The sequence below is a fragment of the Camponotus vicinus genome, unplaced genomic scaffold (genome assembly GCF_025532165.1).
Source record: "Camponotus vicinus isolate PSW18456_S1 unplaced genomic scaffold, iyCamVici1.0 SCAF_13, whole genome shotgun sequence".
Classification (NCBI taxonomy): domain Eukaryota; kingdom Metazoa; phylum Arthropoda; class Insecta; order Hymenoptera; family Formicidae; genus Camponotus; species Camponotus vicinus.
The window spans coordinates 6,507,914-6,530,993 of record NW_028141949.1 but is presented as its reverse complement, the minus strand read 5'-3'; the positions used below and the strand labels follow the sequence as shown (position 1 = coordinate 6,530,993).

Below are 23,080 nucleotides of genomic sequence, written 5' to 3'. Positions count from 1 at the left end.
TCGGGTCAGCGTTATTGTACCTAGAATATCAAAGAATAATTCTCGAGTATCAAATCCTTTCGTAGAGAACGCCATTCGATAAGGTTGATTTCTGCAAGATCGCTGAAACTGTTGCCTTCATGTCTCTCTTGGTCTTGTACCGAATAATGGTATATTCACTGATGAAATATCATAAAGAATCATTGTTTTTAAAAAATTGCTGTGCACTAATCAACTGATGTTCTTTCCGTAGAATTCTATTGAGAATAAAACAAGAAATAAACAAAATAAATAGTAACAAAAGAAATATAGTAGCGTGAAAAATATAGTCATACATAATGTGTGTATGTGAATCCATAAATCTGTGAAATATCATCGTAAATCTTGAAATTAATATTTTTAAAAACTAATATATGAAGAGAGAAGTGTTATATATTTACGATTATACAATATTATTCCCATTTCGTTCACGTCACATTTTCTTTTTATTTGTTTTATTTTACATATTTCTTATTAATTATAAAGTAAAAAAATATGAGAATCTTTATGCACAATTTCAAAATGTAGAGGAAATATATTTTTAATTACTTTAAATTACTGTTAGTTTTAATAATGATATAATTATGGGTAGGGAAAGAATTATATATATTCTTGTATTAAAAAATTTCTATATTTTCCAACTGATAGCTTAGAAAGCAGTAAGTAAACTCACGCAATTTTTTGCTTCATGAAGTTACTATTTATTAGCACAATAATAATTATTATTACATACGATATATTCATAAACTTATGTCTCCAAGTGATTGATTAATGCAGGATACATGTTACGGGAAACGTAACGATACAAATACATATGTTTATATCACAGTCGTAGATAATGAAATTAACATTAATTCGAAGTTACATTATTTATTTAAATGTCTAGAATGTACGCACCCGGATTTTCTCTCGAAAGAAATCTGCGACTCACGTGACCAAAGTGTGCGTATAAATCTTGCGTTAAAGCATTACGTCTATTTCGCGATAACTCGATAAAAAATTTCTCCGGGCGAATCTAACTTAGAGATACTGTTACGCTAATTAATCTTAATCGCTAAAGGTTTGATTCGCAATGGATATGAAGCGAAAATTTTGAAGCGATAAAAACGATGATGACGCTGAAGGAATGTCGAACGAGTTGAAGCGCAATTGATTCTAAGAATAAAATCAAATCGTTCTAATAATCACTATTACTACGTAGGTACTTATTGTTAACTGTGTCTAGACACGCGGGGGATGGTGAAACCAGTCTTCTTGCGAACGTCGTTAAACGTTCTCGCGCGCGTTTTTCTCGAGAAATCAATTTTCCGCTTTGTGCAGAAGGAAAATACTCGTCTTCATCTTCATATTATGGATCCAAGTGAAATAACATGAGAAAAATGTAAAACTTCAGCATAAGATTTAAAAAGATTTCAGCATAAATTTTAAAAAGATGCAATTTAAGATGAAAAATAATCAGGAAAAGTCATAGAAATTCAAACTCTGTGAAATCTTAATCTTGCGATAATGATACACTTTAACTAGAATATAATATTTCAATTAAATGTTTACAAATCAATTTTCTAATATTATCTCACTTGGACAGAATTATAACGATCTAGATATTTTAACATTTTACCGAGCATAGAAGTTGTCGACAACAAGATCGGGAATTTCTACCGAAATCTACGGACACATTAACGAGCCGAAACGGTAGGGAGTAAAATTCGTTATACATGGACATGTCATGCACGTCGATCCGACTAATTTTCTAATTAATAATTCATTTAACATCGTATAATGAGTTCGCGAGCGTTACGAGCGTACTGGAAACAATGCTGATGCGAATTTATTGTAATAGTCTAAATTACAAAATGTGTACTCTGTGGACTGTGACTCTTTCCAAGGCTTACGGAAGCGCGGATCTTGCTCGATCAATTAATTAAACTCGCCTTCTTATCGTTTCATATACTTTGGCACAATGTCTGTTTCCAGTACTCTATACGATATCGCTCGTAATTTTACAATTTATCTCGCACGAACGTTCGGCAGTATATATTTCGGCAGTATATATTGTTTTGATTTGTATATATCGACCTCTACATCGCTTATCGGCGCGTCAATCTTATGTATTTATCATTTTATTACGATTCCGCTATTATATAGAGACGTCAATGAATTATCTTACGTTGACAATCTACTTTAGAGCTGACGAAGAGCTGGTTCTTCTTTGATATTCTTTGTTCCGCACAAAGTGTTCTCCTCTCCGACATTTTATATAACGTTATTTCAATTACTAGGTCATAATATTTCACACAACAATTCTAACTCTTTGAGCTGATTTACATAAAACTGCATTACATCTTTTCATTCGACACGAGTGCTGAATCAGCGACGTGCCCCATCCTTTTCCCAGTGACAATGGCAGAGCAAATAGATGTTTCCTTCAATTAAAGATAATTGCCACTCCATATTAAGTACTTCCTTCTGAAATTATTGGCTTTTTACCGCTGAACGCAGTCGGGGAGGCATTAAATTTAGCTCCATCGTAATGACGGTTTCATGCTAATTATTAACACTGCATAATGCACTTTGAGAGCCTCCTTGATGTCATTTTCACCGCGCGGTAGCGTACGGCTTTAATTATAAACCGTACGTTTCTCTCACATTCGCCAAAGAGAAAGCTTGTCTTTTCACGATGAATAGAACAACAATGTGCATGCGACGCTCCCGGAAGTATGTTTCGTATATATTTGCATGATTCTTTCTAACCGCGCGCTGTTTGATTTCGTGTCAAGGTTTCGCGCCTTTGACATTCTATCGCGGAAGCGCTTGTTCCTACTGTCGCATTACATTTTATTACGAGATTAGGACATTCCTATTTGAATCTTTAAAGGTAATTTGAAACTAATATATGCGCAGAATCGTGCAAAGTAAGAAAAAAATGTGTATGTAATATATGTATTCCTTTGTTTTAAATAAAAAATTTGCAAATTTAATTTATTGATAATTAAAGTGAATTATTTCCACTTTGATGATTTACATATATTATAATCTTTCGGAATTTTATTTCGAATAATTCTTCTTCCATTTTGTATTCAGAATTAAATTAAGAGCTTAATCAAATATTCCCGCGATGTAATAATGATAGTGAAGTAATCTATTAGAATAATCACTGCAAATAAATCGTAACGTTCGATAGTCTTCCTTTTCGTTTATAGTTAATCTACGACATTGATAAACATGATTCGGAAAAGGACTTATCGAAGAGAAAGAGAGTAAAACGGGACGAGCGAGACGTGACTCAGATAGTTCCCCTCGGGGGAACTTTCTGTTTCGCCTGGGGCTGTAGGCAGGATTCGCAGTCGCAGACATCAATCGCAATCGATTTTCTCGAGAGTGCTTAGAAAGATTGATGAATGTTTCGCCTTGGCCGGAGACGACTACGTGACACTAACGGATTAGTCTACCTCGAGTAAGACACGTCTCCTTTCCCTGTCACCTCTCGCGCTTCTTTGCCTCCTCGAGGTCTCTCCTTTCGACTTTTCTATCCCTCGTTTCTCAGACAACGGTCTCGAAAACGAAAATAACGCGAAGTCGGAATTCAGCGCGCGTTACCTTATCCCTAATTTACGCCATCAACTCTTAGCAAACTAGTTGGATGATTATATCGAAGGGGGCACACGAGAAGATAAAGATAAATTCGAGTAAAATTACGGGAACCGCGAGGGCTCTTTGAGAAAAAAAAATGTATCCGCCTTTCCTTCGTCGTTAAAGCTTTATCGATATATCTCCTCCTTCCCTTTATAACTCGACTCTCTCTACAATTACTCCGAAGGAAGAGCAAAAAGATAAAAGGATTTCCGATCGGATATCCGCGGTGTCGTCTTTCAGCGTTCGCCTCCCGTACCACAGCTCTTGAGACAGAAATTCGCGACGCCAGAGTCCTTTTTCGAGGACCTCGCCTTGTTCTCCCTTCACATACGCGCATCCTTCTTTCCCGGAGAGATCACTTCCGGGGTGGAAGGCGGCGGGAGTCGGGCGTCGCGCTACGTCGTTTCTATGAGAGCTTGGCGGAGGCGTCGGGCTTGTCTCAGAAGTTCGCCTCCAGCGAATTCTCCAGCTCGCTCAGCGCCGGGACCAGCGTCTGCAGCGAGAAGTAACGCGACCGGTCGGCCGCGTCCACGCTGGTCACGTGCTGGAACTGGCATGGCTGGCTGATGTTGCTCTTGGCCGGCAGCACGATCTTCTTCTGCACGGGCTTCTTCTTCTTCTTGCCCGGCACAGATAGGCTGATGTTCTCCGGGCAGGAGACGAGACGCTCTATGTGCTGCCACAGATCGTTGGCCGCTTTCGAGTTGTCGAAGCTAAGTCCCGCCAGACGAGTGTGGTCCGACGAGAGACACATGGTGTGAAAAGCGGGTCCCGACACCTGCGAACATTTCAAGGACTCTTAATGCGCGCGAAAGGGATCGAAGGGAACGTGTGGCACCGATTAGCGATTTTTGCAAGCAGTTTGTGCGCTGAAAGTTACCTCGTAGGCTTCAAAGTACCGCGCGAATTCATTTTTATTTTGCGTTGCGAGCACGAGCGAGGAATTTGAGACGATGTTAAGTATCCCAGGCTTTTGAAATACAAGCTGCTTTGTAATTTACTGAACGGAATATAAACACAAGAAGCCCTTTCGTTAACATCGTCTAATGTTACACAGCCCAAGATTGAATTATTTTTTCATTATTTACCGTTGCTAGTTTATCGGTGATTATACGTAATGATATATTTGCAATAATTCATATTTCGAGAATTGCTGGAGATATTTCTTCAAATTTCTTCTCCTTTGAAAAGTTAATTCCGTGGATATACATGACTTGACTACTTACTTTGTATGATGAGAGGTTGTCGATAGTCTCGCGCCAGAGAGTGAAGCAAGTACCGCGTTCTGCCAGTAAGATTTGAATCCGTCTCTTGGATCTTGATCGTGTCTCGCCGAGATCGAGAACCACCACGGGTATCCCGGTGAAACGAAGCTCCCACCTCTCAGTCTGAGAGGCGCTGCCGAGATACAGGTTCGCCAGCGATTCGCAGACGAATACCTGTGAAATATCGCGCAAATTTTTAACAAAAAAAAAATTATCATTTCTATATATTTATTAAAAATAATACATACGTGCCCATTATACAGGGTGTATCTGAAATGATGCACTAAACTTTAGAAGCGTATTCTAGAGGTCAAAATAAGACTTTTTTTTCCTATGAACATGGGTCCGCAAATGAACCCCCCTCCGAGCTAGAGACCCCTAGAGTTTGGGGAAAAAATTAAAAATTGACTGTATTTCAGAAAAAAAAAGGTATTGATGTTACCTATCACCCTCTCCTGAGAGATAAATAAATTTGCGTTGCGGGTGTTTGGTCAATTTCACACATTTTCAAATTTTAGCTCGGAGAGGGGTTCATTTGCGGACCCATGTTCATAAGAAAAAAAAGTCTTATTTTGACCTCTAGAATACGCTCCTAAAGTTTAGTGCATCATTTCAGATACATCCTGTATACTTTATGACACCTTATGCATATAAAAATGATTTTGCTCATTTTATTTTCACATTTTTATGAATCTCAACTTAATTAATTATAACTTAATTAATGCATTTATTAATGCATTTATTAATGCACATATAATTTAAAGCTTACCTGCGACTTTAATCCGCGAAAGAAAGTCTCGAGTTGCTCTCGTTCCACCTGACTGACGGGATCGAGACGCGATTCATCGCTGTTTTCGGAGCTGTCGCTACCCTCGTAACTCGATGTGGCGGAAGTGTCCGCTTCGCCCGTCGAAGATAGCCGTCTTCGTGTAGTGCCGCTATACTCGCTGTAATAGGATGAGCTGTGCAGCGAGAGATTCGATTGCAATGCGGGACAGGATGACGCATAAACTGGTCCGTTCATTGTTGCCTGAAAAAGAGAAAAAAGAGATCAAAAATATATAAAAAAATGATTGATTGATTGGATTTCGTGAAAACGCTTATATCCAATGTTTGCGTATCGCTTTGTCGACATGAATTTTTTAGAGGTCGTTGATGATATGAAAAATACGCACATTTCACTGTTTATAAGAAAAAAATAACTTGCAAACAATCTCTGGCTATTGGAGAGATTATAATAATTATTTTTCTTTTTATTTAGTATTTTTTTCGTCCCACTTTGCGCTCTTATTTTTCGTATATATCGAAAATAAAATATATATAAAATTTATTACCCAACATTGTATTCATTATGCAATATTGGGATACACTGGGTGCAGAGAGAGTTTATTATTTCGCAAAGGGAGAGAAAGTATGCCATCCCTCTGCGTGCGCGCACGAAAGCTCATCGATTTCTGGATTTCTGGTATAAACTGAATTGTACGCGAGCACCGCGGTGCTGGCCTATAAATATCCACAACGCCCTTTATTAAGCGTATCTCCGACTACCCCAGAAGTTTCAATTGTCATCGCAAAATGGACTCGTCGAATAAGAGCGAAAGCTAGAATCATGAGTGGCATGATCCGACTTATTTACATTCCAAAACAATGATATTACAACTGACAATTAATCGAAATACGAAGGACCTGTGGGAAAAATATTTTATCGACGAAAAATTAGAATTTCTAAAATTCGAGAAATGTCAAAATTGAATAGTTATATTGGATAATATAATACAATATGATGTTGCGTTGCGGGATCGATTGTTTTATGTACAAAGCTCGAGAACAATATATTTGCGACAATTTTTTAAATTCGTCTGATGGGAAAATTGCAGGATTTACGAGCACGGTGTAAAAACGAACGAGAGCGGGGTTTCACAGGGGTGGACGATCCCTTTACTCCGATATCTGACCTCAGAGGTGAGAAAAACTGGGTCGTCGACTTCGATACTACGATGACGCAAGAGAGAAGAAAAGAGAGAGAGAGAGAGAGAATGAAGGAGATACCGGCAACCACTCCATGAGAGAGCTAATCAGCCAACGGCATCCGGGAGCGACCCACTTAATGCGCGCGAGAAAAGCCCGGCCTTAATTCGATCGACGTGCTTTTAATGATACTCGCCCTGATGACTAATCGTTAGTTATACGTAATCAATCGCTCGGCTGGTTCTTATGCAGAAATTCTACTACGATGACGACCCCTTCATTGATGACGAGGACGTCTGATACGCGATCGTGTCAATGATCTTCTGGCACTTGACAAGCGCATTCTTCCGTTACTCATGATCACTGCTGACGCATCGCGTCGCCGCGTAATAACCTCTGTTGACCCTTAAACAAGGAGAGATGGAGAAAAGCTAATGGAAAGTTATTTTTTCAATAAAGAACGTGAGCACGTTTATTTATATTTTATATAAAATTGTTTTTATATAAATCTGTATATTGGATATTTTTTGAATATCCAATATATACATGTCAATTTTATGTCATATGCACATTCGAGAATAAATTTAATAAATAATAAAAATTTCTCTCAGCTTGAATTGGCAAGTTACATAAATATGTATAATATACATTTTACGCGATTTTACCAGATTATTATTAAAAAAACAATAAAAAAATAAAAATTCTTTGAATCAAAAATATATAGTCACGAGATATGTAGGTCAATGAAATTAAATTTGTAATAATATTAAATTCAATGTAACTATGGAATGTCAAAAATTTGAGAATTGAAATCCTTTTTTATATCAATTGATACATTAAATTATATTAAATAAGTTTAAAGTTTATTTTTGTAGATCGAAAATTAATGGGATTTTCTTCCAAGTTAATTGGCACGATGGGATGTTGTCACAGCAGAAATTTATTATATTAATTTGTTTGTCAGTAAAATGTAACAGAATATCGCGATATTGTAACGGTTGTAAATTGGATGAAGAAGTCGCGGATTATTTATTTTTGGCATCGTGTTACAGAGAGAAAGAGAAAGAGAGAGAAAACTCTGTAAAACATTATAGAGACAGCGCGGGCTAATGCATTAATATTGATTTATGTAAATTCAAAATGTCCTCTCGTACGGTTTCTCGTAAAAGCAGAATAAATACAGCGGAGACACACACGCCCGCCGAAACGACTCTCCCTTTCACAATCGACCCGCATCTACCGATATCGTGCGTGTTGCGAGATATCTCGGTGGCGTAGCGTAACGTTACAAATTGAAACGCGAGCCGGTCCGTGTCACCGCGTGCGCGAAATGCACACCGGAAGTGCATTGTCCACCATTGCGACCGGGGATGCGCAACCATTGTTTCGCGCGCGCGATAAGAGAGAGGCCCCCGCTTCGCTTCGTTCCCTAGATAAACTGCAGATAGTTATGATCGCACGCTACCCCGCACTATGCCTCGCATATTCTCATGAAAACCGGCGCACATGCTTCGTTCTGGGACGTAGAGGATAATTGTCAGACGGATTAATTGGATCGCGGTGACTGTGAGACTTCCTTTCTTCTCGAGTAAAAGTATCTAGGTCCCAGTGATTCTTCTAACGCTTTTAAAGTGCGCCACGATTTCTCGTATTAGAGATTAATTATTTAATTATTATAAATTTATATTTAATATATTCAATATATTTTATATATTTAATATATTTTTTAAATATATTATATTTATTTATATTTAATTGTTAAAAAAAATAATTACTAAAGTCGCTAATTGTTATAAAATTGTTCATAATTGTTATCATATTGATTGAGCTGTTCAATAATATCGTTAAAAATGCGCGAAAAAATTTCCTTGCAAGAACAATCCTCTCTTTAAATCATAAGCAAAAACTATTTAGATTCGCAAAACCAAGCAACAATTATTAATTTTATATTTAGCAAAAGAAGTGACCAGTTCTTGAATCTTATATATTTACTGAAATAATTTTCCTCTTTTTTTGCGATAATAAATTTATTGAAAGAGAAATATAAAGGAATATAAAGTGCGTTTTCAAGAATGTGTATTTAGCTATAATTCCGAACACGTTAATATATTATATAACATTTTTGCTTCGATTTTTTTTGCCTCACTGACATCGTAAAGTTTCGCGCAGTTGAAATTTAGCAGGCACGTCCACGCTTTTTGTCCCAAGCTGGAAGTTACGTAGGCGTTCGCGACGCGATGTCGCGATTGCGACACGAAAATACTTGCTAGAAAGTGGGTCGTATTTCTTATCGCGTCAATTAAGGGGCGATAAACAGCGTGGAATGCACTTAAGGATTAAATTCGAGGACGTGTCGCGACGGGGTTAATTGCGGATGAAATTCCACGCGAAGGATGCGACCGAACGATAAAGTCGAATCGACAAAAGTCGTCATAAAGTCGTCATAACTTGCGTTGTTGAAGAACCGAGATGAATTTGCTGGCATGAATGAAAAACCTATTTTGCATCGAGAAAAAAATTTAGTAGAGTTAATTAAATGTGAAATTTAAAACGTTGAAATTTTTCACGGTCTCTACTAAACTTTTTATTTAATTCTACTAAAACATTTGGTAGATTTAACGAACCAACGGTATTTGATTCGTGCCGACTAAATCTTTCTTCCTTCAAATAAACTTTTCATTGATTGGTAGCTTCAAAGAAATGCTTTGCTTGATTAAACTGAATAGTAGAGAAAGACTTTAATTTTTATATTTTTTAGAAAACAATAAAAAAATTCGTAATGTTAAATAAAAGAATTTATTGGATTTAAAATTTTATCAGCCCTATCCATTTTTCTTAAAGTCAGTTATTTTCAATTAAAAATAAAAGATTTGATTAGGATAAATATACCATTTCGTTGAGGTGACTAAAAAGAGTCTAGTTGAATTAATTAAAATTCTATTAGAATCAACTGTACGAATTCTCTCTCGGAGCGACTCTCAATCAATTGCAAGATTTGATTAAGCTAACGAAATCATCTGCTTGAAATCAACCAAAAGTCTACTAGGTCGAGATTCAACTAAAATTTAATTGATTCGACGAAACCTTTTCTCTCAGTGCGAGCAAAATAAATCGCGAAAGAGAGCGTAACCTCGAAGCGATATCGAGAGAAATTTTATCATGTGGGCCAAATATATGTCATTTGAATGGTTCCTAAAAAGACACAATATTGAAACGATTCTAAGTGAGCTAACGAGCAATCGTCAAAGAAATTGGAAATCGCGATTTCTTTTCGGCGCTAGACGCGAGGCGATTCGACAGGTACGTCGCCCGCTCGAGATGAAAGATTAATTACCGCCAGACTAATTAGTTTTGTGGTTGCAACGGGGTTAAATGCTCCGGCTGGAAATTTATAGCTCGTCCGGCGCGGCGAACGCTTCGTCGAGCGTGAAACGTGCTCGCAATTAAAAGTAGGTAACCCGGAGGCCTTCGGCTCTATTGTCGGCCTGTCCGGGTTTAGAGCCCCGCTCTTCCGTGGGTCATTCGTTCTGATTAGCCGTACACAGCGTGCGCGTACACAGTTAATTGCTTTCTTTTGTAAGCCACGCGGAAATTCGGCTCAACCCTTGTCCCGCAGAAACCGCTTCCATAAATATCAGTTAAGGCTCCAACCACGCGCTGTAACTGATTTTCCGGCCAACCCTAAAAATAGAACGCCAACGTAGCGTAGGATTAAATCTCGGTTAACTTTAATTAAAATTTATGGGGACGATTATAAACGTGAGCGAGAAGAATTCTGCTTATTTATGAAATTTATTCAGTTATGGATCGCGATCGCGATACGATACAGAGAGAAATATTCTACGATTCATCCTTTTTACTTTGAATTTAGAATGCTGTTTTAGGTGCGGCGATGCATCTCTCGCAGAGGTATTCCCGAGATGCGGCTCTCTGCTCGTGACACTCTTCCCGGATGTCTCTCACGTCTTGCGTGAAACTCTCTCTCTCTGTCTCTCTTTTACTCTCATCTTCTGATAGACAGCCGCCTCTTCTTCCTCTCGCGGAATGGAGAGTCGTGACGGGACAATAAACGCGAGTACAAACGACGACGCAATCTATCGACGCGACTTTAACGCGCGACCATCTTTCGTCTGCTTCTCTCGTCCAAGCCTCGTCTCTCCCGTTTTGGTTGCCGCCTCCCCTCTTCCGTCATCCCCTTCTCCATCTGTCCCCATTGTCTTTTCCATCTTGATGCTCCATTGCATTCACCGCATTACATTTCCCCGTTGTGCACCGCGACGTACCCTTAGTTAGCGGTGCATGTGCACGCGGGATGCATTCGCGGCGCGGAAATGCGGTTGGACGGTGCAACGACCGGCGAGAATCCCGCGCGTGACGCACCGGGGAACTTTGGAATTCCCAATAGTTAACGTGTCCATGGATTCACGGAGTTCTCTCTATGTTACAAAGCGTGTAATAAAGACAAAAGAGAGAGAGACAGACAGGGCGACAGTAGAATTTGTTATGTCTGGTGAAGTCTGTTAATAGGACGCAGCGAGATGGGCACTTATCCAATGTGCAAAATGCATCGCGAAATAATGTCGCGTTGTGATATCCGACTCGTAGGAAGCTCGACTGATTAGATAAGATGCTGATTAAACACTTGTTGTATCATATGACGTTGCTTCGAACGCGACGAGCTAAAACTGAGTCTTATATCGTTTGAAAGATATTATACATAATTTTGAAAATATTTACCATTAAAATGCACAATATGTAGCCTGTACAATACATTTAAAAAATCCGAAAAATTATACAGCCGAAATTATAACATTTTGTAGTTTAATATCAATTTCTTTATCAATTTGTCTACATTCCTTTCAATTTCTTTTATCTCCCACATTCTTATTTTTATAGATTTTAATTTAAAAGTATGTCCTTAGTCTCTCTCTCTCTCTTTCTCATTCGCTCTCCGGAAATATTCCAAGAAGCGATGCTCGGAAGTTCCGCTCTGCATTCTTTGTGATACGCTAACGTCGCGAGATGCCTGAAATATTTCGCGTCTTAATATTTTACGTGACGAGAAAGGAATGTCGAGATGATGTGAGAATTAAGGTTAACATTGGTCGAGTATGACAGCAACAATGTCGGTTTAAATTGCATATAATGTCGGTTTGCTTTGCCGCTGATGCTGTTGTTGTTGTTGCAACGCGAGTTATGCGATGCACACGAGCATCGTTGCGAGATTAATGCAACTTTGCGGTAACCACGCGTTGCCCTCGCACACTAATTGCACGCCGTTTAATATACACTATTAAATACGCGCAATACCTAATTTCAGCCTTTATTTACATTCGTTGGTAGTTTCAGCAGTTTTCATTTGCGCAGTTGTTAGCTTGCGGGAACTTTTCACGACCTAGGCAAACATCATTTAAGAGATTTAAATCAGCAAAATTTAATTATGCGCCAATCACAGAGCATTTTCTTCTCCTTCACAATAATAAATTGAAAGATAGGAATTATATTATTAATTATTTTTGCATAATCTTTTCACGACTATTTTACTAAATATTCATTAAATTTATCATGACAGTTGTATCATTAGAAATCAATAAGCGATAGCATATATTTCATAGTTGAAATTAATCTGGATTGATGTAAATTATAATAAAGTTTCGGAACTCGTGGAAAGAGAGTGGATTAGCGGATGATCGTTGGGCTGGAATAATTGATAAATTGGCTTAATTATGTCGGGGAGAGACAGTCATCGTTCCGACATGTCCGAAACTCACCGCGTAGCTGTGTGCACAGCGATAATTATCCCGCCAATTAGGTGTGCACATCATCATCACGCCTGAAACAAGTGCTGCGTGCACGCGTGTTGTCGTCCATGCGGGATATGACAGAAATGCCAGACGGGTGACTACTCGCGTAGTAGCGTAATTATTATGGGGGAACATGAATGGTCGTAATGAGAAATGGCGTCATCTTTATCAATTGCCGGCACTTGCGGAGAAATCGAGGGGAACACGCGACAGCCACGGAATCGCTCACTTTCTCGCGATCATCTCCGTTCTACGGGTATTCGATCACTCATGAATCACTGTGCATAATCGATGACGAACAAACATGACGTCGGATGTTAGCTTACTAGTCATTCAATTTCAGTCAATGGATTGGATACCAATTATTGTGTATTTTTTAAATTAGAAATGTTATGTTAAATATTTTAAACATAATTTAATTTAATTTAATTTAATACATATTAATATACATATATTAACATACTTAATTTAATTTAGTAAATATATAAATATACTTAAGATATTTAATATAACATTTCTAATATAAAAGAAACATACGTATATGTATAGTTGTTAATTAAATTCAATTAAATATTAAATATTATAATTACAAATTACATAAAAATAATAACAAATAATTAATTACAAATTATAAAATACCTAAAAAATTATAATATATTAATAAATTATAATATATAATAATGATATATCATTAAATTGGAATTAAAAAAATATTCTTAGACCACTGACAGTTGACGAGACTTTTGACAGATAAGATACTCGATCATATCAAATAAGTTCCTTGCTATCTTACCGATTTCTTTTCGGTTACGAAGAATATCGAAGAGAACAGTCGTTAAGTGTACTTGACAGGAAACATTTATTATTCGATAATGCACATCTTACTATATCAATGAGAAGCGTCGCACTCGAGTGATCACGAATTGATCTCATATTCAGGTCAATTGGATAACGAACGATAAATTTCCGTTCTTACATATTAAAGGATTAAATGGAAATCATCAGTGAATCACGAAGAGATTGTTCTTAATAAAAATTATATCCGCGATTTCCGTAGCGAAATCTTAACAGCACTCGAGTAGAGACATTTGTAGCCAATTATCAGATGACGAATATCACTTTCTCGTGATCGAGGTTCTTGAATATTCGTGACCGCGCAATTATTCACGGAAGATTATTCGTGAATTAATCTCTTTTACCGATATCCGGCTCGAATATTACTTGAAATGAGCTTGTAAATCTCGGTATTCATAAATTATATCATATCGCGAGATTTCCAAATTTTCTATTAATAAATGATAAATTGCCAAGCGAATAAAATCATCAAACATTTTCATGCTACAAATTAATTGATAGAAAAGAAAAGAGAGAAACAAAATAATTTAGTCTGAAATTTTTAAATTCTCTTATCTGTTGCTTTCATGAATTATTGCGTCTGATTTTGAGATCCTTATTGTTATACTTGTTGTCGAGAATAATTACGTAGGTTTCCTTGTGCTACCTGAACGAGATTGACAAAAAGATTCGTAGGCGAACGCAGAGGCAGACAATAATATTTAAAGCGAGAAATATACTTTCTCGCACGCATCGATGTTTCTTGAGATACGCGCCATCATAGCATAGTATTATTAGCGAATGAATTTCTCGCGTTTAAATCCGGGTCAAGTGTTGGGGAAGCAATAAACTTGCAAATCTTGGTTTATCGTTTCATTAGTTCCTCCTACATATTCAGTTTCCCAAAGGGAGAAAATTGAGAATTGTTTCGCCATCACGCTTAGTTAAACAAGCCTATCGCAGTTTAATTGAGACAAATGTTTTAATAGTCGTTGTGTGAACTTTATAGTCGATAATCATCGTAATAATAACGGTAATTAATAATATAAATTATATTCTTTTTATTTGACATCAACTGTCATTATCGGTTGTGAATACTTGCTTGAATATTTACGATCTGTATATTTGACAGGTTATTACCATAATAATGTTTATACTTTATTTACGAATTAAATTTCAATTAAATTTTATTTTTTAAAGATTTTTATCAGGAAATGATCAGGAAATATTAATTTTTACGATAATGCTGTATTAAGATTTTATATGAAATATATATTATAGACATATGTTATGAATAATTTAAATTTTTATTAATAAATACAAATAATAAACATTGGAATAAGTTTCAAGTAATATTTCGAATTAGCAATAACAACTAGAATAAATAACTATGTGAATATTAGCTAATCATTTCGCAGAGATCTCGACGAATAAATTTTGATCCTTGATCTTTGACTATCTTGATCACATTTGTTTTTTGCGTGATTGATTTATGCAATATACCAGCTTGTAATTCTCCCGAACGTTTGCGATTTTTTCTGCCATATATATTTTGTAAGGATAATAAATTGTGCAAGTCGATTGTGCCCCGTCTACTCGAAGATAATAAAACGGCGTCAAATAAATCTGATGATTTGTTGGAGCCTTGACCTTCTTTGAGCTTTCAACAAAAGAATATTAAATCATTCCGTGTGACTTGTAAAGTGAAGATTTCAACATACGTATCAGTGTAATTTTATTTACGTTGAATCGCTTATTAATCGATAATTGAGACATGATATTGCACAACGATATATTTGCATCTTAATGTATGCACGCATCTACAAGTTCGAGTGGGGTAATCGAATCATTTAACAAATAATAAAACATAATAGTTTTCCTCATGCGAAGATCCATAATTATTAAATAATAAATTATTCAAAAGTTGTAAATACTTACACTTTATCAGTAAAAAATTAATATGCTATTTCTATATCCTATTATTTTTTTAAAGATCTTTATTATTATTATTATTTCTATCTCTACTTTCTCTATTCTTCTAATTCTTTGTATTACATAAATTTATATATTATATAAAGTGTATTTCGTTTTTTTTTTCGTGTAACTATCAATCCACTATTCAGTTCCATGTTTGGTCTACTCACATTACACAATAGAATTGGAACACAACCAACGGGTATATTTACCGCGATATGATAGAAAGAGAATGTTCTGCCGTCAAATAAGCAGTTAACTAGAGAGCTGGGAACTATTTTGTATTTCCGTCAATTATCGCAATAATTACAGCGGGATCACTTGGAAACGATCGGACATTTCTCAACTGATACCTTCTGTTGCTCTACTCGCGATCATATGCGTCATATCAACGGATAGACTGTTCTATTACGAAATGGCATTAACGGTGATGAAGAAGTCACGAGCAACCTAGATCCTGAGGAGGAGGATCTTTCTTTCACTGAGAGAGAAATGTTGATCCGCTTCGATATTACGAGTTGTCCTTTGAAAACTCGTTTCACTCTGATAAACATATATCGCATCTTTTCTCTGAAAAACCCGTTTCGCTCCGATAAATGCCGATATAAAACGTCCTGCAAAACATTGAATGGGGATTCACGTACACTCTCTTGGCGAAAATTCTCTCCTCGAGAGAGATATTTATTTAGAAAAATAATGTTATCGAGTTTTTCACGATGCTATCCTATAAAATATATAGTGGAGAGAAAAATGGGCAACGATCCAGCGGAATCAAACAAAATTAATCTTACATGAGTATCATACAAGGAAAAATATAAAATATATATACATGAAAACGTAAGGAAGAAATTCTCTTTCCGATGAAGATTTACTCAAAGAATAACGCAACGATATCACGTCCGAGTATTTTCTTAGTTTCTATCATATATGATGCACAAATCATTGGGGAATGGTAGAGTATTATACCCAAGTCACGAGATCGTGTAAATATAAAATTCTTCTTACGAACTCTCTCCGACTGTCCGGAAAATACGACGGTCGGCTGCGCAAATTTTATTTTACGATCATTACCCATTCAGAAGAGATCCTTGCTGCGTCAACTGCTCGTATCGGTAAACAGGACTCGTCGCAAATACGGTTGCGTCAATAAAACCCGGACACTTTTGCGCTCTTGGCACTCTCGTATGGAACCAGCGTTCGCGTTTCCTTGCGATTCCTCGACACGCAAGCTCGTCGCACGCGAACCGGATAAGAGAGTTCTCCGCCAGGCGCCAGGATCCTCGAACGCGAAAATTATCATCGCCTTGAGACCTTCCCGCGAGCACTTCTGCGCCGAGTCGAGCGGATACACGCGACTGAGACGACTGACTGAGGTGACCACGATCGAGAATCTCGATGGGGAAATGGAGAGTAATCTGAGAGTCGCTTTCCTCGAGGTGCGAGCGTGGGAAGAAAAATTAACAATCTCGACGATCGATTAGTCGTCAATCTTCCTTTCGACATTGTCGCTCCCATTCGCGTGCGATTCGCCGGACAGACACACAGAAAAAAAAGAAGTGTCAAATCAAAACTTATATACTTAAACTAACGCGTTCATTGTTTCGTATATACGCAACAATTTATAGTCTTCTTAGAAGAATTTAATAATTTTAAATTTCAACAATATTATAGTCTTATTTTAATATTGTAATTGTCACCTTAAGAATATATAATTATTTAATTCTACTTTAAGAAAATTATAATCTTTGATTTAAAAATGTTATTTTCTATCTAACATTGTTTCTTTTTCATTCAAGAAAATTAAATCTTAAATCATAAGAATATATTTTTCTCGATTGAATTATATAAAATGGCTTCATTCGAGTAAGCAATTATTCAAGCAATTATATTTTTCTTTAATTAACGCAATATAATCTCATTTCAAGATTTCCATGTTAAAACTAAATATATTTTCAAAACAAGAATGTCCTTTTTCTCTGTGAGCTTATATACAGAAAAAAAATAAGTGTCAAATCAAAACTTATATACTTAAACTAACGCGTTCATTGTTTCGTATATACGCAACAATTTATAGTCTTCTTAGAAGAATTTAATAATTTTAAATTTCAACAATATTATAGTCTTATTTTAATATTGTAATTGTCACCTTAAGAATATATAATTATTTAATTCTACTTTAAGAAAATTATAATCTTTGATTTAAAAATGTTATTTTCTATCCAACATTGTTTCTTTTCCATTCAAGAAAATTAAATCTTAAATCATAAGAATATATTTTTCTCGATTGAATTATATAAAATGGCTTCATTCGAGTAAGCAATTATTCAAGCAATTATATTTTTCTTAAATTAACGCAATATAATCTCATTTCAAGATTTCCATGTTAAAACTAAATATATTTTCAAAACAAGAATGTCCTTTTTTTCTGTGCAGGTTTGAGATTATCGCGCATTCTAGACTCCTACGTACGGATTTTACATCAGGATGAATGGAGGATTTGCGTCCTGCCGGACAATAAACTTGATTTAGCTTTTGCTATAATCGATAAAAAGGATTTTTTCCCATTTAATGGATAATATTAAGTCTCAATTTTATTTTAAATTTGAAAAAGATCTTCTTTACTTCATAGTCAGCTTTATTTGGTTACTCCATTTTATTGCTGCAACCCGCTGTATGATAAATGTCTCATCTATGACGTGAAACGTGCGTTATGAAAGACGGAGTAAAGTCTATCTTTCATATGGAAGATAAATAAGGTGACTTCTTTATTTTCGTCGACGTTTATCTGCGATGATCTATCTTGTCGATTGATTGTCGATTAGCCTCGGCGTTTCGAAAGTCGGCGTCTCTCTCAATAAAATAACTCTCTTTACGCATAACTTGAAAAATCCCATGCATACATAATTCGACGCGTGTCGCAAGAATTTGTTGAGAATCCCTCCTCTCTCTTTCTCTGCTTCTCGATGACAACGACCTGAACATCTCGGAAGACGTTCTTCGTGAGACGAAAGAAAAAGTACACGGTTCTCGAGCCACACGACGCTTTCTCTACACGTGTCGGAGATCGCGCGGGATCGGTTCGTTGCGCGTCGTAGTAGAAATGTCAGATCGTAGCTGAGCACGTGCTATCACTAGCATCGAGATTTGTCTAGCAAAGATTTCAGGACGAAACTTGTCACGCGCGTACATCTCATTCATGCTTGAAAGGCGCTCGCGCAATCGCCCGTAATTTCTGCCGTCGTTTACATCTCGCGTTTGCGTCCAATGAAAGAGAACGGGGATGCACAAGTGTTACGTTATACACTCATCAATCAGCAGACGTGGCACTTATCGTTGCATCTGGTTTATGCACCGCTGTAAAATTATACACGAGGCTCTATCATCGTTTCTTCGAAGAGGAAGACACGTTCGACTCTTCCATTTCGAAAGAAATCCTCTCGCATGCGCATCCAAGATCGGATCAAAAGACCGCTGCCGCATCACGTTTAATAAAAACACAACTTTTTTACATAGATGTGCGGTTATCGCGTCCGTTATCGTTAATGAAAAATTTGCGAGAAGAGCGCGAGATTAACCGATAAATCGTCCCGACTCGTAGATCCGAAATGCACGACTGCTCGGAATTGTACGTCCGAGTGTGTACGTAACTGTAAATTATGAGGACGGATATACGTATAAAATACGAAACTCGTTTCGCGCGTCGCTTAATAGGCATCTCCTGTGCGCGGACATAAATCTAGGAGACGGTGCTTACACGAAGATGCGCATTATTGCCGGTCGTGATATGTCACGAATCCAATCGACCAGGCGGCTGCATCGAGTCTCAGATGTATTCCCGCGTAAAAGGCGAACGATAAATAAGAGGATTTATGCGAGTCTTCCTCCTGTGGCACGAAAATCCGCCCGATGAAATTGTAACGTCGCTCCACGATTTTCGCGAGTCATATTTCTACATCTCGTATTTACTATTTATCACTTGACAAAAATATCGCTTTGATATATTGAATAGAAATCGACTATGTCGATCGTCGACTTATGATTGTGCGAGAAAGTTATAAAAGAAAAGAATAGATTTGTGGTGAATATTATTCTGCTAAATTTGCAGAAGAAATAAATTAGATCTTTAACCAGTTCACTGGTAATGGCCCATATATGTCCACTATGAATAATTTTGCCAATTTTCAATGAATTTGCATGAAACTTGATACACCCACATTTTTCGGGTCGCTGATGACAAATTTGGGATCGAAATTTTAAAATTCAAAATGGCGGACTTAGTATGGTGAATTAATTTTGTTATTCTATTATTATATTTGTTATTCCATTAGAGAAGATTCAAATTCGATATGTTCAAATTTGAATGTCTTGAACTAATCCGTTATCTGCGACCAAAAAACGTACTGAGTGTGATATATTTCCATAATGGAATATCAAAGTTAATCACTAGAAATCGCCATATTGGATCTGCCAGTTTAAATTTTGCAATTTTGTCTATAGATTCATCATAAGAGACTTGAAAAACGCGAACATATCGAATTTGATCTTCTCCATAATGAAATAAAATTAGTCCGCCATATTGGATTCACCATTTTGAATTTTGAAATTTCGACCCTTGATTCGTCACCAGCAACGCAAAAAACCCCTTATAGATAAACTTTCATGTAAAATACGAATTTATTTGCTCTCACCAGTTTTTCCAAATAGAAATGTCATCGTGGAATTCCTTCTTTCTCTCCATCTTATATTTATTCAATAATTATATTTATTTTATTAATAAAATAAATATAATTATTGAATAAATATAAGATGGAGAGAAAGAAGGAATTTATTTTATTAATAAAATAAATATAATTATTGACATATTTATTTTATTAATAAAATAAATATATTTATTGAATAAATATAAGATGGAGAGAAAGAAGGAATTCCACGATGACATTTCTATTTGGAATGTTTAATTTCCGACACGCACACAAGACGAGGAATCTCACGTTTACGAGCGATACGTAATCGAATTGTCGAATTTTCCGAACGTCACCGGATGCCGAAACGGAGATCGTTCTTCCGACACGAGCGTGATCCGCATATCGTTTGCTTCTTTACAGTCGCCTTTATCGAACGCACACGATGGAACGACAGAGGGAGGCGTATTGTGCAGGCGTGCAATAATTCATACGAAGTTGGGTTGCGCACTGGCACGTCACCGGGTGACAGACGTCGAAATTATTGCGTGTTGCAGCAGCGAGAACCAGCGAAAGCCATGTCGACGTGCACGCGGGAACACGTGTGCCGCGACAAAAGTCGAGGCTTATTTATACCTGTGACACGTGTTCGATCACAACGTTGAAGGGTCCGTCGTTTTCCCCGTCAACGAACGCGGGAAGGAAAGTCGATGAAAAATCAGGTCAACGTTTGCAGAATGCGTCCCGGGAGAGAAGACGACGATGTATGTACGTAATATCACGATTCGAATAACGATCGATGCATCATTCAATCCTGGGAAAGCGTTAATTCCCGACTTATTTAATTAATCACATCGCGTGCATTAATCATTCGTATGCGAATTAATGACGAAAATAATTAATGATATGGGGTATTATAAACATTATCCGCGGCTGTATCGATTTTGCGATGGAGCCCTATTTTCACGTGCATGCAACGTGCATTCGCCTCGATTTAACTCCGGATTATATTGCATCGTAACTTCAGCTCGCGGGGTTTCCAATAAACGTTCGTGACACTGCTAGTCATACCCCTTCTTCTGAATTTGTTTGCGATCGTAGCACGACGTAAGATATATTTATTGTACGTTCGTGATATCTTCGACCGATAGGGAGCTCGTGCTGCGATTAATGCGTCGATAAATTATTTTAAGCGTATTATTTTCGTCCCGTTTACACTGTCCGTGGTTTTATAATTTGGGAGCTAATTAAATGCATGCAAAGTGGAACAAAACGGACACGTTTCAGCATGAGTATATTTATATTTACGCACAATACATTTTCCATAACATGAGAAGATGCTAATTTACCGCAAATGCTAGCATAGTAGCACGTGTTTATTTTTTAGTTTCTCGAAAAATGTTCAAATTTGAGCATCTCATACATTTTATTTAATCAACTCCTCGATGTGTATCTAACATTCTAAATGCCGTCTCAAACATTGTGACGTCAAAGTCCATCGCGATTCCACGATGCATGCATAACGCAACACTTCGCGGTTGCGTGCATCTCAGCTCTTTTCAGATGCAACTACGTAGCTTAATAATGTTAGCTCGGTTACAAGAATGGGCAAAAATCGTCGGAGTAAATGCTGGATTATATTACATTCAGGATAAAATTCACGAGGGATTAAATTCGGAGGAAGAAAATCGCGCGCGGATCTGCATTTTTTACACATATAATGCATACACGTGCGATACGAGAGAGAGAATGATGCAGCGGATTTTCATTATCTCCGTTGGCTGCATCGTAAAATGGATCCTGCGCATATAAGATTTCTTCTTCAAATAATTGTATACGAGCCACAGATTTATATGCGGTCAACTAATGCACCATCGCGAGAGAGGAGGAAAGATAGAGGGAGAGAGATGAGCGCTTTCCGGAATTGCAAGAGCCGATTGCGTAATTCATAATAGTGCGCGATTCATATGACAAGGTAATGGAACGGCGTAACGAACCGGTAATATAACGAGATTAATTCTCCGCCACGCTTGGCTCTAGTCCGGCGAATAGATTTCAGGCGTGTCGGTTTTAACTCCGAATTATGATGTATAGTTCGAATGGAAATTCAGCGCGGTTTATTATATAGCGATTATACGCCCTTGTTACAATGATGCACGATGCATATTTCGGGATATTTTATAGCAATTTGGAGCAAGTTGCGTTGACGAAATCCTTGCAATCTCTTGATGGACAGCAAGCGAGAAAAGCTGTATATTAAATTCTCTTCTCTCTCTCTCACTCTTTTTTTCTCTTCTCATGAATCTAGGTACTTTTGCGAATAGTGTTATTATCGCAGATATTTCGCACAGCTCGACAACCGGGAGAGAGAGCGCGAACAAAGAGATGTCTTCTCACGCATTTCGCAGATTTAGATGTATGAATACGTGCTCGTTATTTACCTCAAGTTCGCGTTCATTTCTTAAAGTTCTCCATCATGCAGGTGATTCGAGAAATACGACGAACGTCGCTTTATACATCTCTGTATCAAACCATAAAAGAAATATTTATGCATTTAATTTTCTTTTAATTAATATTTTTACCTTTTCAATTTTTATCAACGCTAAATAATTAGTAAAAGATATAAAATAAAAGATATAAAGATATAATAAAAGATTAGTAAAAGATTAGATAAAAATTATTCGCAAAAAGTTGAAATACAATTTTATACTATGCTATTAAAGTATCATGAAGCGATGCCATGCTTGCTGTTACTTTCGCCGTTCTAATTAGAGAAGTTTGTGGCGAGAGAGTAAGCGACAAACATAACGATGGAGATCCACAATCGCCAATTACAAGTGACAGCCAATTTCGGAGCAAAGCAGCCCGCGACTTGATTGTCGATTGTCGTGCAGTCGTAACG

The 23,080-nt window shown here is 36.9% G+C and overlaps 1 protein-coding gene across 2 annotated transcripts in view; it reads right to left on the bottom strand.

Moving 5' to 3' along the window:
* Nucleotides 1-695: 695 nt before the first annotated feature.
* The window catches only part of Mesr3 (misexpression suppressor of ras 3), a 44,596-nt gene continuing 22,211 nt past the window's right edge, over nt 696-23,080 (bottom strand). The window contains exons 1-4 of one of the 2 annotated variants that reach the window (XM_083085792.1): nt 16,568-16,833; nt 5,686-5,946; nt 4,878-5,090; nt 696-4,429 (exon numbers count right to left, since the gene is read on the bottom strand). In XM_083085792.1, the coding sequence (XP_082941918.1) occupies nt 4,091-4,429; nt 4,878-5,090; nt 5,686-5,940 (807 nt within the window). In that variant the 5' untranslated portion in view covers nt 5,941-5,946; nt 16,568-16,833 and the 3' untranslated portion in view covers nt 696-4,090. Of the gene's footprint in view, nt 4,430-4,877; nt 5,091-5,685; nt 5,947-16,567; nt 16,834-23,080 lie in introns of those variants that run through there. The other variant, XM_083085793.1, reaches the window with a different exon arrangement.